General features: G+C 46.8%; 1 protein-coding gene across 3 annotated transcripts in view; it reads left to right on the top strand.

Moving 5' to 3' along the window:
* The window catches only part of PTPRF (protein tyrosine phosphatase receptor type F), a 375,522-nt gene that overhangs the window by 286,335 nt on the left and 69,831 nt on the right, over window positions 1-19,356 (top strand). For all 3 annotated transcript variants that reach the window (XM_057390650.1, XM_057390649.1, XM_057390648.1), the window contains 2 exons: window positions 15,473-15,742; window positions 18,280-18,861. In XM_057390650.1, coding sequence (XP_057246633.1) covers window positions 15,473-15,742; window positions 18,280-18,861 — 852 coding nt within the window. The remainder of the gene's footprint in view (window positions 1-15,472; window positions 15,743-18,279; window positions 18,862-19,356) is intronic.

Here is a 19,356-nt window from a genome sequence, read left to right as displayed (position 1 = left end):
ATTAGGAAGTTAGAACCAGATTTTTTTTCCTCATAGTAAATCAAACGACTAATAATCAAATCTCATATTCATTTCTTCCCTCCTCTGATTTGAAGAAAGAAAATACAGTTTTAAGGCTGTATATGCATTGGTTAGTATGGAAAGAGGACATGAGAACGACAAAGTCTTCCCAATGCTGTGTGTTTGCTTCTAGGAGTGGCTTCTGGCATTGTTTTTGTGGCTTGCTGTGGGGGACTGCTTTTTTATTTTGCAGCATAATTTGGATTATAAGAGTCTTAGGAAGAGTGAAGTGTCCAATTAAGCATATCCAGAAGATGAAGCTATATCTATGCAGTGGAATCTCTCATTTCACTCTCACAATATACTTATGGATGATTTTGAATTCCCTGTATTCTTGCAATTTCATTTTTCAGGCAAGCTGTGCTAAAACTCATCCCAGACTGACCTTTTGCACTCTGAGAGAAAGGATTCTAGTTACCAGGTTGGCTGTTCTTGCATAGGTCTGTGTGGATATCCAGCAGTACTGCTGCAGTATTTGGGATGTTTTTGCTTCCTGTGAAATGCTCAGATTGTCAATGTTCTATTTTCTGTAGACATGTGGCTGAAAAAGACACAAAAGCTTCAAGAGTAGAAAAGCCTCTTCTTAACAACTTTACGATTTCTTACTAATGAATGCTCTTTGTTTAGCAACTGAATCCCAGAGGACTGAAGAGTGTACTGGATTTTACACTTGGGTTACTGCTCAGCAAGGTTCATCTGCCCTCTTGGGGCTGAGCACGGGCTGTGGGTGGTCTGCACATGTGAGAGGATCCTGATGTTCACCGACGAAAGCATGTTCTTAGACATATGATTTGCTGTTAGCTGCCTTTTTTTTTACACATAAATTTTTGGAACAAGCCTTTTTCTTACATATAATCTTTACAATGTGAGTCTCCAACTTAACATAATCCTGATTAAGTCCTGCTGTATATTTAAGGCATGACAGCCCATAAATTATGATGTTATCAGATGATATTTCCTGTGCATACTAGGTCCTAGATGGTATTTTTGCTTACTGTTTCTGATAGCAAAAGTTACACAAAAAAATAAGGTCTTATTGTTATGACATTAGTTAGACTTCAGAAAGTTGCTCAAAACAAGAACAGAATTTAATTGTTTAAGGTAAGTTAAAAAATAGAAATATCTTACTTTCTCAGGTCTGGGATGCAGGATAAAATAATCTCCATTTTTTCTTGTTGTGGTAGTCCTATTTTGTTGTCATTAGACAGATCAGCGACTTGCAGTAGAATCTTCAGAAAGTGCCTGCATCTTTACTAAAGAGGACATTAATTAATGCTAAATTACAGTGGAAATTAAGTCTGTGGGCTGCACCGCCACTGCTTGGTGGTTTTATAATGATTGACCTCATTGTAGTGAATACCCAAGGAGTCATCTACTTCCTGGGGAAGCATGGCTGAGTACTGAGCAGCAGCACTAATTTCCACCCTGGGTAGTTCTCGGGACTGCTTTTGCCTGCTCTCATTTACAGCCTATTGCTTTTCTAATAGTTCAAATGTTTGTTTGTCTCTTGACTCTTGGGATTTATGTTTTTGATCATGTTCTCCCCTTTCCTAGCCTCCCAGGTAATCCTTTGTGAGTGGGCTGTTTTAGAAAGCACAGGCTCATTAGCATCTTTATACTTTTCATGCTAACAAAGGAAGAGACTGGGTGCTGAGAAGGAGTATTCAGGCACTGCTCAGGGCTTTCTATATCAATGAAAAAACAGGAGGAGTAAGGAGCAGGCTACACCAGTGTCTTGTCTCTGTAAATCCTTTAGAGCCAGCACTTCTGCACAGATGGACTTCATTAAAAGTTAAAACATTTCCACACCAGGGATTTGTAAAGGAAAATGGATGCATTTTCCTTGGAGCTATTATTTTCATCTTACTAAGTGTGCTGGAAAGCAACCCTTATTTCTGCTTCTGGACTGATGGGTTTATCTTGCTGCTGAGCTGGGATGGGGCTGGGGATCAGCATTGGAGCTGACTGCCTCCCACTGCTGGAGGGTGGCACAAAACATCCAGACCATCAGAGGAGTGAGAGCAGAGAGTGAAAAGAAGACAGGGAGCATGCCAGGGCAAGGTGGCTATCTGGGGCATAGCAGGGACTTTGAAGGGGGCACAGTGGCATATTCCTATCCTGCCCTTTAACCACAAGCACATTTGCCAGTGCTGGTCTGGATGAAGAGGAAACACTCATCCATTTGTGGTCCACGGTTACATCTACCACAGTATATTGTAACAATGATTAGATTTGGGACTTGATGGTGCTGTAGGGAGAAGGGAAGGGAGTAGAAACATATGGAAGATGTGATTCCTCTAATCCAGAGAGCTTACTGTCTAATTTAGCAGCAAAAGATCCAAGACTTTGATTCAAGACATTCAAGAAAATGATTTAAGAGTAGAAGGCAGATTGGACCTAGTGTGGGGGAAAAAAAAGGTGGTGTCATGTTGTCACACTCACTGGGAGTACAGTGTAATTGCACTGATTCACCTATACTACTGAGGTTTCATGAACACATTTCACTTCTCGTTTGCCTACAGCTTCAGGGACATCTGCACAAAGAGAAGCATTTTCAGCCAAGAATCTTGTCTTACAAAATGCCTGTGAAGGTGGTGGCCTGTGTTGTGCCCCCCTCAATAGATGCACTGTAATTTTATTCTTTCCCTGTATGAAGGGGGAGTTTTTCTACACACGAAGCAGATAAACAGAAAACTGTAAGAATACCCTGTGGAGTTCACTAGGTGTGTTCCCCAGTGCTGCTCACAGCAGTGAGCAGTGCCAGTGTTATTGGAATACTACTTACAGGAGCACTGGCTGCATGTTTGCCATCAAATGAGAAATCTGCTGCCCGGTTTTCTCAAGTGCTGTTTTTCAGGCCTTCAAGGCACAGCCCAGTGGGGCAAGTGCAGTGAGTTCTCTAGCCCAACATGTTACACATATTGTAGAGAAACATACTACTTTATTTTCAAAAAAGGCCATTTAAAACTGAATTATCTGCTCTGTCCCCAAAATGCAAGCCAGTAAATCAGACTCCAGTAAATAGAAATGGTATTACTGCAAAAATCTATGCTTTCTTGATCTGCTTTTTGAAAGGCCAAGCTAGTGTTTCCTTTGGCAGCAGGGAATCCTGCTTGGAGTCTAGAGATTCATTTGCCAAATTTCACCAAGAAGCCATCACCCAAAATGAAATTTGGATTGTGGCTGTGTCCATAGCAGCAAATCTCTGGCCTCTGCAGGGTTTTGCCCTTGAGAGCTTGGCAGTTGCTTAGGCTCAGACACGGAGGGAGCTCACTGAAATGGCTACTTGTGGCTATATGATACTTACTGCAGCAGGGACCTTGTGTAAATAATAATAATTCTGAATGACTGACACAGGCCTGGAGCAACGAGATTTGACGCCTTTAAAAAGAACATTTTCTGCTTATGTAATATTAAAGCAGCTAAAATAGCAACAGCAGTCAAAGCTCAAGGCTACTGCCAGGAGAAGAGTAAAAGCTGAGGACAGTGGTTGAACAGTCAGTGACCAAAACTGGAGATGTCTGAAAAATGGCTAAATAACAAGGGAATGCATTTGTTTACAACCCAGCTGTATGCACACTTCTGGCAATGTGCTCCGTTAAACCTGCCTCTCCTCAGGGTTGGTGGGGGTGACAATACTTGACCAGAGTGGGGCACTGCCAGTGCTTGAGGGCCTGGCAGGGATCACAGGCAAGCAGAGACTGGAGAGACTTGTGAGGGAGATGCCTGGATGACAGGAAACATGAACCAGCAGCTGAATCAGACTGGATGACCCTGACTGCTGCTCTGGCCAGATGTCTGCCCTGGACCATCAGAAGAAGCAAAGCCTGGCTGCAGTGGAGGCTGCAGAGTGTAGCCCTGAGCAGCCGGTACGTGGCAGAGGAGGCCATGGGTCTGAAGGGCCACCATGTCCCTGCGTACCCTGCACAGCCCTGACCTCAGCAGAACGCTGCAGTGCAGCAGAGACCCGTGATGCTGTGAAGAAAGTGCACTCCTTTTTATGGAATTTCAGTACTTTTAACTTCATGTCCTCTGCCCTGGGTGCTTCTCCATGCTGAAGCTGTAGCCGTGCTGCTGTAACCCCGTCAGAGCAGCTGTAGTGTGGCAGGGGCACCTTTGCTGGTTGTGAGCAGGCTCAGGCCAGCACAGCCGGGCTGTGCCACATGTGACACCAGCACTGTGGCTCGTGCTGCTGTCACTCTGTGTCCTCACACCAAAGCTGCCTGTCTGCAGAGCCAGAGGAGCACATGGAGCCTTCTGCCAAGTTTACCCACCCCAAATATTACTATGAATATTTCTGTCATATTTTCTCCTGGCAGGGAGTGTGTTCACATCAGTGTGTTTCTATGAGCATTCTGCTATGCTGTAATGCTTGTAATGATCATGGTTTAATAAATAATAGTTCTTTGTCCTTCAGCTAGCACGTTCCGTCTAAAGATTTTGATGTGCTTTATAGAACTCAACTAAATTAGCTTAACAATTTTATTCCTTTCAAAGTCCTTTGATGGTTCAAAGTGCATTGTGAGGCTGAAGTCTGATTATTTGAAAAATGACCTTTATGGAAAATAGAAGGAGAGTGACTGGTAGCTCAGTGTATGATAATGCAACACAGAAATGTACTTGAAAACCTTTTTCCCCCTCCTCCCCTCACGACCTGCACAGACATCTGTGGAACAATTAAGCCTGCATATCTGTGCCAACTAAATGTCCATTTCCTCCCCTTCCATATCCACTTGCACAAAGGACTAAGAAATACATCTCTGGTGCTCTGAGATTTTCTGCTCATAATTGAATTCATGCATGCATGYGTGTGCACTATGAATGGGAAAGGATGGTTGGGCACCCTAAGCATCCTGTCTGTCTCTCTGGGATGGAATATACTCATCACTGTGGCATGAGAACATTGTTCATTGGATATAATGGGGAGTTGTCTTATTCTCATGTAATCTGGCGTAAAAGAGACAATCTGTCCTTTTGTTCCTCTACCACTAAAAGCTGTAAAGGATAAAATTTGATTTATGTGGAGTCCTTGAGACACAAGATGTGCTTTTGGAGATAAGCAGGAACAGGTTCATCCCCCTCTGGGTTTTTGTTAACCTCTCTGTCTTTTGGATTCCAAAGTGTCTGGGTTGGCCTTTATATTAATGCCTTGCATAGCACCAGAGGGTTTTTGTACAGGACAGATGCTGGCAGTTCCTGGTAAAATTGCAGAGCCAGTTGGGATAATGAACTTTCTTGATGCTTTCAGGAAAGTATTAGCTTTCCACTCTACAAAGCTTTGGTAATGTGTTCCTTTGTTTAATCGAGAGATCTGAACTCTCAGACCTGTGCATTCATATCCTGCTCACAGCCCCCTGCTTTATTTCAGGTAACCAATGACCAAGACTATTCAAAACAGAGCCCTCCATAAATCCAAATTCATTCTTTCTCCAACAAGCTGCTCTGGTAAGAGTATTGCTGCCACTGCACAGACAATCACATCTGTGGCAGGGTAAAAGGCAAATTCAATCAGCATAGGAATTTCTGCCTGTAGAGCATGGGAGCCGTCTGACAGTCAGGACTGGCGGACTCGTCTCTGATATGGCCTTGCTCTTTGCTTCTTTGCTATTTCAGCTGAGATCTCAAATGGGGCCCTATTTTTACCTTCTGCAGTTTGCTATCTTCTGATGGCTTCTCTCTGCTGTGACTTGGCTTGCACTGCGACTGCCATGTTCAGCTTAGCTGCCAGGCAGCTCAGGTTCATGAGAACACAGTAGCGTGCCTGGTGAGCCATGCTATCCTGCACAGGGGATACTCTGGGTAACCCCAGGCTCAAATCCTCTGCCTGTGTCCCTGCATGGGGGGCAGATGGTATTTACCATCACTGCTCGGAGTCATTTGTTCTATAAAAAAGCAGGACAGCTGTTGATAAAACATGCTTCTTAGCTTAGGAGTGGCATGGATAGAGTACACTGGAGATAAGGGACCACGTGAATGGAACCTGTAAGTAAGGAGATGAAACTTTCAATTTGCCGTTTATCAGGTTTATCTCAGATAAAGTGGCAGCTGTTTAAGCCTTAACTTAAAGGAAAAGCAGAGAGAACTTTCTGCCCAGGTGTTCCCTCTTGCTTTACAGCTGTTTCAAAATAGCCTACTACTGGTTTTTATTCCTTGTAAACCACTAACATAAAATGAGATTAAGAGATAATCCAGCAATTAATGACAAATAGCAGGTCCTAAACTTGTTCATGTTTGGCAAACCAGGAAGTAATCTGTTTGAGTTAGTGTATTTCACCTGTGTCACCTCACCTTTCCAACTCTAATCTGAAGTGTCAGCCCCTGGGGAAGGCTACTTCTGGAGTGGATTCCTGTCCATGCCCACCGATGCAGTGTGATCCCTGCCAGATTCCCCAAAACAAAGCTCCTGGCTGTCCAGCAGCTGGAGCAGCACTCCTTTCCTTGCTCCTGGGCAGGCCAGCTGGCACCACAGTGAGTCCCCTTGGTATGACTGGAGTCCATCAGGCCCTCCTAAGGGCAGGGGGTGGCTCTGGGGGTTTCAGGAGCAAGGACAGCTATTCTTGTTCCTTGCTATTCTTGTTCAGCATCATCCCTCAGTCTCACACCAGCCTACTGCCCTTCAGTCTCACAGTCCCAATGGGTACAGTAAGTTGGTCCATACTGTCAGTACTTGGAGTTTGTTTTGCCCTATTGTGAGGTCAGTGCTGCTTTCCAGAAATGCAGCCTTCCTCGAGCACACCTGGTTTGCCAGAAGCATTGTCCTTCCTGGGCAAGGGCAGGATACAAATCCTCCCTGTTGGGAAGAGCTGAGCAGAAGGCAGGAGCTCCTCATTGTCTGCTGAAGCCATGCAGATATGATACGCCCCATTAGATTAGGAAATAAAGTGCTGGCTTGGGAGCAGCAATAAAGAGGTTCTCTCCCATCATAGGGGCTCACAGGATCAAATGAGCCTTATGCTAATGTTTTGTAGACCAAGAGGTAAATCCCCTTTCTAAAGAAGGACAGAGAAGATCTGGACCTTAAGCTTAGGACTGTTTGTTTTGAGGATGTCTTGGTGGGGCTCCTCGCTTACAGGCCAGTTAAACTCTGAGTTGGCTGGTTCAAGTCCTCTAGTATCAGTGCAATTGAAAAAAATGTAAATAAGTGTTTTTCTGTTCTCCAGCAAGCTCCATTACATTTTGTAGGCCACTGTGGTCACTGTTACTGGTAGCTTGTTGCCTTGCCTGTACCGTGTCGTTGCTGGTTAAAATCCTGTCCTCTGATTTCTAGAAATGGCTTACTGTACTGTTGCACTGTATAATGCCACATGCTGTTCTCTAATTTGCAGCGTTTCTGCTGGAAAGCAAATTCCTTCCCCCACCTTCTCCTTCCCCCATCAAAAATGTGACTCATAAGCAGTCTTTAACTATCAAATCCATTTGTGTATTCTCTCAGTGAGGGTTCGATTACAGCTGGTATGCCACAGATCTGTAGCTGGAGTGAGGTCACTCATGCTAGAGAAATTAGATCTCCTTTGTCTCTGAGGAAAATGCAACTAACCTTCTACTGTCTCTCCCGCAGGAACAAAATCTGGGACCTGCTCAATTCTCTGGGTGTTTTTGTCCTTCTGATTTCTTGTCCATCTCTGACTTGCAGCACAATCTACCAATAAAGCTCTCTCAAAACTGAACCCAGCTGAGACTGCGCATGTCTGTCACTTGCCTAATACCTCTCTGCTGCATTTAGCTCTTTGTTTGGAGAGGGGGAACAGCTCTTCATGGTAGAAGATTTTTCGATTCACCACTTGGAGCATTTCTTTCATACTTGATAGAATTCGGATTTACACATATGATCTTCCCAGTGTGTTGTCAATGGGTTTAAAGTGCCTTTGTCATCATCTCTGTAGCTGGAGTGAGTGTGTGGGAGCACATCAGTCTATGTGATGGTTGGAGTCCTTTGCTCTCTGTGTGTGTGAGTGTTCTGCACATATTAATGTGTCTGTGCTTGGAGTATCTGGCTCAGAGCAGGGCTGTCCCTGAAGCACCCTCCACGTGGGGATGTGTGGGACATGCAGTCCCTGCTGTGTCCTGCCCCAGGAGTGGGTCAGGAGCTGGAGGGGCTGGCCCTGCTCTGGGCCAGAGCTGTGCGAGTGTGGCCTCTCTCGTCCCTGCCGTGGAGTGGTGTGTGCACGGTGGGAAGTCATGGCTGACCTCTGTAGTCTTGTCTTGTCGTTTCAGTGGTGTGCGGACAGATGAAGCTTGGCCTGTTTTTACTCTCTGTGTTTTTCCTTGTCTTTTTTTATTCCCTCCTCATCTTCATCGCACTCTGCCATCAAACAAAACAAACTTTCATCTCTCAGATCAGCGAGAAGGTTGGTCCTTTTCACTTCTTATCCATCTACAGTACGCCACGTCAGATGGGACTTTTCCAGTAGGGAGAGGAAAGCCATCCCCAAAAGGGGAGGGGGCCCTGCAGAGTGGCTCCTTTCCAGGCACAGCCACAGTGTGCCTGATGAAATCTGCTTACTGTTTGCTGTGACTCTGGTGATGTCATTGATACTTTGCCTGCATGCCTTTGTTGCTTGAGATTTAAAATGCACAGAATATATTTTGCATGCAAATATCAGCCAGGACAGTTTTGTCAAAGGCAGGGTAGGAAGAAGTGCATGCTGCTGTGTGCGGGGTCCTTCTCTAACCCTTTATCTCTGCTAGGTGCAAGTGTGATACCTCTAAGGTGCTTCTGCTTTCTGGCTGAAGATCAAGAGCAGTCTTTGGAAGCAGAGATCAGAATGATCAGTCCCCTCACAAGCTGCTAGGGAGAGTGGGTTCCTCAATTCCTTCCCTAGCTTTAAAAGTTTTTACTTCCTCAGAAGGCAAAAAGCTTACTTTTGATCTCAATGATCTCAGTGCTGAAGGAAAACCCGGCATTCTGTCGTCCCTTGCCACAGGACAGCAGGGACAGCTGGCTGAGATGCAGATCCCTTGTGTTGAGGCAGCTTCCCTGCTCCTGGGCAGTCTCTGCACTGGGGTGGCCCCCTTTCCATGCTGAGACGAGAGCCCTTTGCATGATCAGGTCTGCCTCTCCTATCTTCTCTGGGCAGGAGAGCAGGGAGCTCTGGCAGTGGCCCCAGCCATGCCAAAAATGGCTCAGGGAAGGCCCATGGTGACGTGCACAGGAGCTCACAGCTACTCAGCAAAACCTGATTTGTGCTTTGACCTGCTCTGTCCTGCTGCAGAGAGCTAGACATGAATAAAGGGCAGTAGTGGAAGGCAGCTTCAGCCTTTAAATTGAATCCAGCTTCAGACCTAGCTCAAGGCACTCACAATTTCATGCTGAGGAAAGCTGTTGTTTTTGGCAGAAGTCTGGCATTTGTTTCCAGAGATGACTCCTTCACTGAACAGGTTCTATGGGGGTCTGCCCCTCCACACGCCCTGGAGGTGAGGGGTGCTCACACTGCTCCCCAGGTGATGTGGGGAAGAGACCCTGGCTCATCTCACACAAACTGTCAGGCAGCTGGATGAATCTTATGATCATCACTGGAACAAGTTTTAACAAATTGTCATAGCAGTTGTTCCAGTACACTGAGTTCGATCCCATCTCTCTCCCTGGAACATGCTCTCATTTAGATTGTACTGAGGCACGGGACCTTTGTTGTTTACCTTCTAAAAATAGATTTTGTAGAGGATAAAATTACCTCAGCTCAAGACAATGATGAAAATTGAGAACAAGGAAGAAAAGAGAAGAAATTAAAGCCAAGGCCTAAAGCCTTCCAGATTTCAGTGAATTTGTAGCACTGCTGTGATGGCTGAGATACCTCTGGAGACTAAACCTTTGACAGGGCACTTAAATGTTTTAGCTACATGGTTTAGCTGAGCAGAGGCAGCTGAGAATGGATATAAGACAGCAGGAGTGGAGAATTTCTCATTCTTTGTGTTGACCCTTCCTTCCCACTCCACCAAAAATACCTACATACACAAATATTTAATGTGAAGCCAGAAATTAGTTTCTAAATATTCCATTGGGATTTGCCATGCTTATAATTTGTTTGGCACTGATAATTGCATCTTACATTTTACCAGCTTTACTTAAAACTGTGTACTGCTAACCCATGCATTTAATTATTGCTCTGTGGCTGCTAGGAGGTTATTTATTAACAAGTTATTTTATCTTGATACACTGGATCTTTTCTCTTATTCCCTTCCTTAATGTTGTGTTATTTTCATCAGAGAAATTTCTGAGAGCAAATGCAAATTGCAGAGCTCCACAATCTTGCTCTCCCTTACTTTGCTATTAGTATGTCAGTATGCTGAATGCTGATGTGTCTCCAGTGCTGCACCACTGTAATGATATATCCTCTTTTATATGTGGTTGTCAGCACAAATAATTAGACCTAAAAGTTATAGCTGAAATATAATCCAAAAATGGCAAGGCCCTGTTTTGGAAATTGTCTATAAAATGTCAGCACTCAAGGATACATTGGGAGCATAAATAGTACAGCATTGTTTGAGCACAAGATTAGACTGTAAATGCATTTTTTCTGGTTCCAATTTTTCCTCTCCTGCTGTTGGTTCTGTCAATAGATTGTGAGACTTCAGCAACTGCCTTTCCATTTGAAGTCCTTTCGTAAAATGATAGCACTGGGGAGAGATGGATGGTGTCTACACATGAGTAAACCATGCAGTCCAATGATCATGTTTGAGGATAGCTCCTGAATTCACTCCTTCTCAACATGGAGGAGGTGGTTCCTGGGGAAGGCGGGAGTTTTGGCAGGTTACCCGTCTGGCAAGGGCAAGAGCACACCCAGCACACCAGGGATCCTTCAGCTTGTCTGGCTGGAGTAAAGAAATTGGGCAGTCTCAAAGATGTGCCCCTGCATCACACACTACTGCTCATCCCAGTTGGGAGGTGAGAGCAGAGCTCCCCAGACTGGCTTTGTCTGTCTGGGACTAAGCAGCAGAGCAGGCACTCCTAATTCTTCAGAGCAAAAGGGGCTTCAGGCTGCTGTTTCCTCGTGCAGAGGATGAGCAAGGGGGAGAGAAATTCAGGACAGTGATGCAGGCCCTGAACAGCTGGAATTGCCTGAAAGGAGCAGGGAACTGTGCAGAGCACAAGCACAGCTCTCTGTCACCATGGGGAGCACCCAGTTAGCCTGCCACGGGGTGCCAGGAAGGGAAAAGATACAGCCCAGAATAAGGTGCCAAGTAGGCGTGGTAGGAAAGAAACCAAGAAGCAGGAGCAGGCAAGTTGAGGTGCCTGGATCTCTGCAAGCTAGAGGGAGGCTGTTAGCATTGTCATTAGCTCAGCTGTACTGTGGCCAAGGCAGCCAGCAGGAAAATTTGGCAATTTGGTTTCCCTTTCCCTAGCAGCACTGCACGATTTTGGAAGTCTGGGCAGTCCTCCTGGCACTGTTGTGTTTTAGCAGAGCCTCACTGGATGCCAGCGGTGTCTCAGCACATGAGAGGGACTAGCAGCACCAGCCTGAGAGCCCTGAGCTTAGAGCCTACAGACAGCAGAAGGGAGGAGGGTGTCCCTGGTTCTCCAAAGGGGTAACTTCACCCTCAGAGGGAACCTGAGACATTGGGAAACAGCCACTCCTGTGCTGACAGGAGCCAGGCAATCGATTGAAGCTCTTTGCTCTCAAGGCAAGGAATGTGCATGTTAATGCATGCTGAATTATTAACATTTCTCAGCCTTTGTGGTTCTAGTGTTGCTTGCTCCCCTCCTTCATCCCAGCAGTCCCCCTTGTGAGTGGGGAACAAGTCTCCACAGTGTCTTTTCTTCCTGTCCTCTGAGACCCAGGGAATGGGCTCAGGTTGCACTGCACTCACTGCTCACTGCCTCAGGTTTCACTTCACTTCCTAAGGAATGCTCTCAGCGGGGAGGTATGCTGAGAAGTGGAGCAGCACAGAGCCCTTACGATGCCTGATCTTGGGATGAATTGTAATGAATCTCATTTTTGACAGTCTGCTGGTTTAACTAAACCCCTGAATTATAGTATTGTCCATTGAAATAATTTTAATATTCACAGCAATTTTCCCTGTGCTGTTCTTGCGAAACCTCTAAACCACGTTCTTCTGATCCTTATCCAAAAAGAGGATTAAAAAATTATTGCAAATTCTTGTCAAGAAAATCGTAATTAAAAGGGAAATTTCGTTGCTGCAAAAAATGAAGAACAACAATTTTCTGGAGCACTTGAGGTAGCATCATGGACTGTGCTAACTCGTGATTTGACTTGTAAATTGAACAGAAATTCTAAGAATTCTGCTTTTTGAGGAGTTATACTGATTTAAATTATTACTAGACTCTTATGCTAGAAAAGCAAGCAACTTAAATCGCTGGCTTGAGCTTGAGGAATGTGTTGATGGTGCACTGCAAGCTGCTGTGAGAGCTGTGCCAGCTCTTGCTAATGCTAACTGACAGCATCTCCCCTTCTCCCTCCATAGTGACTGGGACAAGAAGCTGCCAATTATCCCCCAAGAGGATGGGAGGATGATGGAGCCCATCCCTTCCTTTGCACATACTCCTGACAGAGCATCGTCTGGGCCAGATCTCTTACCAAAGGCACTGCCCTGACCTCCTTCCACCTCCCGTGTAGAGAGCTGACCCCTGCACAGGGCATCCATTTTTAGCAGCTGGGTGCCTCGGGCACTGCTGCTCTCTGGTGCGGAGCAGCGAGCCCATCTCAGCAGCTCTGCCGGTGTGCAAATGAGGGGAAGACGGCTCAGCCATTCTGGCTTGCAGAAATGCACCACAGAAGCCTGTTTAAGCACTCATCTGTTGCCAGGCTGGAGAGCTGAGGCTCCACACGACTCCTGGCATCCTCAGGCTGCAGTGTGGGAGGCACAGCCCATGTCAAGGCTGGTGAGGGGGTCTCGTACTGTTTAGTCCAGAGGAGAGGTTTTCTTGCCATTCATCCCTTCTCTAGGCACAGGAATGCACCAACCGGCTCTGCTGCTCCCTGTGTGTGGCACAGGGGAGAGTCACTCCCCATCACCCTGCAGAGTACTGCTGAGAGGGCCCCCAGCCCCAAAGAAGGGTCTGTCCCCTCCCTGCAGGGGATGGTCAGCTGCTGACATCCCTGGGGCCTCTGCCTCAGGATACATCAAGGGTGACACAGTCCCAATGGGACTCACACAGCCCCTGGAGCACCCTGAAAACGGGCGCTTGACATGGGGACACAGTGTGGGGTGCAGGGGAGCCTGCAGCAGGCTGTGCTGCCTCTGGTCTCACAGGGCTGGAAGAGAAAATCTCTGCATGCTGGGCTCTGACCTTTCTGCATGGCCTTGTGTCCTTCAGTGTCTTGTATTTCCAGGTCCCTGAACGTGAGTACTTGTGCTCCTTCCCTGTCCCTGTCCTGCCCTTCCACCACTGTGTACCTGACTCTGTAGTGGCCTCCAGTGCCTGCCAGCCTGTTTGCCTTGTGCATGTGAGTGCTGTGTGCACACTTACGGCTTTATCCTCAAAGTTTGCTTTTTTTTCTGTTTTAATACAGCTTGGGTGGGTGGGTTTGGTCCTTTCATGGGGGCAGAATTTGAACAGCTTCTACCTGGAATAATTCGACGCCATGTTCGTTGGAAAATAAACCTGACTCTTAACGAATGGTGCTGGGATGCTTTGGTTGGAAATACATGCCATCATGTTAAACCATTGCCATGTCCATCAGGTTAAGTCTGTATTCTCATGACTGCGTAGCATTTGAGTACACTTTCAGTTCTGTCTCATTTGGGGAGCACTGCCCCATTGGTCAGGTAACACTTCACTGGTGATTGATCATGTAGGTATTGATTTGAGATTTAATAATTGATTAAAAGAAGCATCCAGCAAGACTTGGGATTTGTATACTCAAAAGCCAAAAAAAAAGGCAAAGCAAGTTATCCTTAAGTCATCCTTACCCTGGCTGGTAAGGAGCTAATGAGCCCTGTTTTGTCACTGAGACGATGTGTAGTACACACACAATGTTGACAGTATTGTCTAATTTATCACAAAGTCTTGGCTCTGTTGGTACATGCTAGTGTGGGGGCTTCTGTGTTCAGTCTATTTCTGCAAGCCTGATAGTTTGGGGATGAATCATCAAAGAGAGCACTAGTGAAATTTGATTTGGGGAGAGCCAGCCTGGCAAGCAGAGCTGACACCTCTGCGGCTCATGGGGCTGTCAGCAGCTTTACTGTCTGTGGAGAAGCCGTGGTGGCAGGAGCCAGGCCAGCAGAGCTGGGAGTCCCCAGGCCCCCATCGCCCGTGGGGCCAGCTGTGAGTGGCACTGCTCAGGCTCCTGCCCCGTTCCCACCTGCCCGCAGCGCTGTGGCAGTGGCTGCTCCGCCAGCTTCCCGCGCTGATGGAGGAGCAGAATTGGCCGCGAGAGGCTCCTCGGAGCCGGTCAGTTGTGACCCTGGCCGCCGCTCGGGGGCTGCCTTTCCAGTGGAGGAGAGCAGGGCTGCTGGGCAAGACACGTTCAAGCAGTTTCCCTTTTTAACTACAGACTAAAATGAGCTTGCCCAGAGGAGACAAAGATTTACCGAGCACAGTTGTTTCTCTACCCTTGCTTAAATAGGCCCATAACACTAACCCTGAAGAAGGGACCTCATTTCTCAGTGTCATTTTCCTGACGGGAATGCATATGGCAGGCAGCTTTAGAGCTTTATTGTAGCTGAGAGTTGCTTACAAATAAGTCTTGAATGAAATACCCAGCAAGGGATTGATATGAAGAGAAGTCGTGCAATGCAATAAGGAAGAATACATCTCCCGAAGAGCTGCCACAAAGGTGGGAAAGGTTCTGCCAACCCAGCTCTCTTCTGTCAAAATGGATATGATCTCACATCTGTCAGGATTAGTTCTCTCCTGCCCAGCAAGGTGATCTCTTCAGGGCCTGACAATGTCATGCAGCTCTGGTGACTATTTTTTCTGAGCCAAGGTAGAACCTGAGTTACATTTTGAAAGGAATTATATTTTATTTAGTAGCACACGTGTGCTAATTCAAAAGGAAACCCTTCTGCTGCCCCTGCCCAAACCCTGTGAGGTTTAGGGAACGGGCTGCTTTGCTCCAGAGCTAATAAATTGAGCAGGTGATTCCATTTGCAGAGCTTCAGTGGGCCCTGTGCTAGTGTGTGACTGGCATTTGTGCATGCTCTCTAATTAGAGGGATGTAATTTAAATGGAGGAATGTTTTATGTTAGTAATATGATTTCAAAAGGCTATGTTTGGAGGGAATGGACTGAGCCATCTCTTAATGAGTTCTACTAATAAGATGCCAGTGGCTAAGGAAGGAGAGCAAAGTGTGTGCAATTTGGCAAAGTAGTGAACAGCTTTTGCACTTCATTTTATCTGTCCTGAGGGATAGACAGGCAAAAATGTTGACCCCCCCCCCATGTACCCCTGCAGTGCAACTGAGTACTCTCTACTGGTGCTGTGACCCTACTAGCTGTCTCCTCCTTGTTTCAGTGCGGCGTGTTGCTCCTCGATTCTCTATCCCTCCGAGCAACCACGAGGTGATGCCTGGGGGGAGCGTGAACCTCACGTGCGTGGCAGTAGGTGCTCCAATGCCCTACGTGAAGTGGATGGCTGGTGTGGAGGAACTGACCAAAGAAGATGAGATGCCCGTCGGCAGGAATGTCCTGGAGCTCAATAACATCATGCAGTCAGCCAACTACACCTGTGTGGCCATCTCTTCCCTTGGCATGATCGAAGCCACAGCCCAGATCACTGTCAAAGGTAAGGTATTATTCTTTGCAGTGCTCCTACTTGGGATTCAACACCATAGCTCTTTACCAAAGTTTTTGGGCTGCAGCCAACTGACTGCATTCTTGTGTGACTTTTCCACCTTGCAAGGGAAGTCCCCAAACCCACAACTTTGTTTTTTCCTGCTCACCACATGATATCTGCTGTGAAGGTCATTTTCTCTCTCTGTACAAGAGGCATGGTAGACAAGCTTGTGTTGGACCAGGTTCTTGTTATGCCTTGAGGGAACCTCACTGTGTTTATCCCAGCAATGCCTGGCTTCTTTTGTGCATCTGGGAGGAGTGTATGTGTTCGTTTGAAAATTGTTACATAATCCTCTGTAAATGTTTTCTCTTACTGCTCTGCCTCTTTCCCTTCCTTTTTCTTGTGTTGCTGTCCTTCGGCCATGCTTGCTGCTGACATTTCACAGGTATCTTTGCCCCAAAGAGGTTATTGTTGCTGATTGCTGACCCTAGGGCAGCCCACCCACTAACAGGAGCCTCAAGATGTCCTGCCTTTCCCATCTGGGGCCTATCAAATCCGCAGTATCCCTTTCCTTCTCTCCTTGCAGTTGATTTGTAGCTCAGATTACCACAGATACGTCATCTTTAGATTCTGCCTGTTCTTGAAGGCCCCTTCCTGCACTAAGCTAACTTTAGCACAGGGTTCCTGCTTTAACAAATCACAGAATTGAGTGTTAGACCTCTCTGACCTGGAGATAACGACCGATTCTCTTGGCAAGTCAGGGGATGCTTTTAACCTTAGCTGCAGCCTGCTCCCTTTCCTCACAGCAGCTGCTCCTCAGTACCTTTTCCAGCCTCTCTTTTCATACAGAGTACAGTGGCTATAGTAGATACAGAAGAGCATACAGAAAAAAGGGACATGATGGGATGGTTGTTTGGACCTGGAGGGAAGAGGTGGGAACTGCACCATTGCACTGATGGTTCCCAGCGTATCCTCTTTGTAGCTGGGGTAAATTTTCCTTTCTCCCTCACTGTTTGACGTGATGCCCCAGGACAAAGAGCAATCTGTCAGCTCCTTTAGCCCTTCACTTTCCTCCCTGTGTCCCTGTCTGCCTTTTCTACACCTTTGCTGTAGATATCCTACTGCCTCTGCCCCAGACTCCTTCTCCCAGTGTTTCTTCTCCTGTGCTTGGGCATGCAGACCATTTGCAGGGCAGACAGGAGAAGCAAGATGACACAACTGATGGCACTTAAGTGTGTTGAAAGTAAGACCTGCTCCTTGCTCACATGGAGGCTGTACACCCAGAAGCTGTCAATGTCAAACTTGGGTCTCTTCAAAAGAAAAGTCATTTCATCTGTCCTTGAAAGCCTGAGATGGGCGCCCAGTTTCTAGGATGCTGGAGGAGGCAGGTTTCTTCAGGCCATAATATAGTGCAGGGTGAGTTTGCCCTCGCTCAATCCTCCATGGGTAGTGGTGATGTGTCTGGTTGTGGGTCATATGCCAGTTCAGCACCCAATGATTTTCTCAGTATTCATGTTGCAGTAGCACTGGAGAAGGCGTTTTCTCTGGCTCTTAGAGCAGGCATGCCCTGTGCTAAGGAGCTTGCCTTCCTCTGCTGAACCATGTGGAAAGTAAAAACCTGATGGCTTTGCCAAAGAATGAAATACTTGAGGATCTTAATTTAGGTTGAGCATTTTCCCTAGTTCCTTGTCAAGCATGGCTGCATTACAAGTCACTAACGACTTTAGAGTGGTTTTAGGAGGTTTAAACGTACTGTAGACTTTAATTCAGTCATTGTCCTAAAGTGTTTGCGTACTCTGCGAATCTCTCTCGCATTCTCACACTCACACTCATTCTTTTTCTTTGTTCTTGTGGAAATATGGCAAATCCGGAAATGTTTGCTTGCAGTAGCCTCATTCTCATTAAAACTTCAGAGATGTCAGTGTCACAGAGTTTTTGTGTAACAGTTTATTGTCTGGTTGCAGTTTGACATATCACCCAGTGAAATAGTGGATATGAAAGTTGGTAATTTCTCTGTCTATATCTCTCCTGCATGTACTGTAATACTTACAAAGCATTGCCCCATCAACCCTTCTAACAGCCCTATCCATGAACTCCCTATGGCCTAAGATACTGCTTTTCTGGAAGAAGGAGCACAACTCCAGATTACTTTGGTGCTCTGATTGCTTTACTGTATCCCTTTGTAAATCAGCTATGCACCTGGCTTCTGGGGCTGGTCCAGCCCAGCAGGCATCTTCCCAGTGCCAGGTGAACCCCATGATGGGAACATTCCTGCATCCCCATTGAATTACCTTTATTTAGCCTGCTGCTGGTAAGTGCGTCAAGCACATCTAATAACATGATTGCTCTGTTTATCCTTCCATTAAGAACCACTTCAAGCAATATATGGTAATATAAAAATGCATGTTATAGAGTATGAAATGATTTCTGCCTTTTAAAGAAGAATGTTAATGGGAGGTGGCAGCTCCATTTTTATCCCTGTGCACATTGCAGGGATTGAGCTGACTGAATTATTTAAATCACACCTTTCTGCCTTCCAATTGCAGCACTGCCAAAACCTCCAACCGAGCCATTAGTGACTGAAACGACAGCTACCAGCGTGACCCTCACCTGGGATTCGGGCAACTCTGACCCCATTTCATATTATGTCATCCAGTACAAGCCCAAATCCTTGGACGGTCAGTTCCAGGAGGTGGATGGTGTGGCAACAACCCGCTATAGCATAGGTGGGCTCAGCCCCTTCTCGGAGTATGAGTTCCGGGTCATTGCAGTCAATAACATTGGCAGGGGTCCCCCCAGTGAACTGGTCGAGGCTCGGACAGGAGAGCAAGCTCCTTCAAGTCCCCCCCTCAAAGTCCAGGCACGGATGCTGAGCGCCAGCACCATGCTGGTGCAGTGGGAGCAGCCAGAGGAGCCCAACGGACAGATCCGAGGGTACCGCGTGTACTACACCACCGACCCGCACCTGCCTTTGAGCATGTGGCAGAAACACAACACGGAYGACAGCCACCTCACCACCGTGGGCAGCCTCATCACAGGCACCACCTACAGCATCCGCGTCCTGGCCTTCACTTCGGTGGGGGACGGACCCCCCTCGGACATCATCCAGGTCAAAACTCAGCAAGGGGGTACGTATGGAGTGAGGCAGCACGGTGCCATGTCTGTCCCTGCAGTTGTGGCTCAGCTGAGTGTCTGACCTTCACTAGGCATCGCAGATGCACTTGGTGCTCAAATGATTCCATGTCGCAGTGGGTGGGGGGCTGTCTGATTTGAGCTGTCAGATTATCCTGGGGATTCAGTATCAATCTCTCTACAAGTAACAGCCCACAGTTTTGTCTGAGATACAGTGGCTGGAAATCTGACACAAAATCCTGGATGTGGATGTCGGCACCTGTGTAACTGCTGGACCCTTCTGAGGTCTGAATGCATATGTGGAAGGAAGGATCTGGGTTGCAGTCAGGGTCTGGAAGTGAGCACAATCCCCATAGTCACCTGCCTGAGTGGAATGAGGTGCTTGCTTGTGGCCTGGGATGTTCCAAGAGCACAATGCAGGGGAGAGTGGAGAAGGGAGGTTCTGGCAGAAGTGAAGGAGGATCCTCACAAGGTGAAATGCTTACTCTGCA

The sequence above is a fragment of the Malurus melanocephalus genome, unplaced genomic scaffold (assembly GCF_030028575.1).
Source record: "Malurus melanocephalus ecotype Western Australia unplaced genomic scaffold, MMel_1.1 scaffold_28, whole genome shotgun sequence".
NCBI classification, from domain to species: Eukaryota; Metazoa; Chordata; class Aves; order Passeriformes; family Maluridae; genus Malurus; species Malurus melanocephalus.
This window is presented reverse-complemented; position numbering and strand designations above follow the sequence as displayed.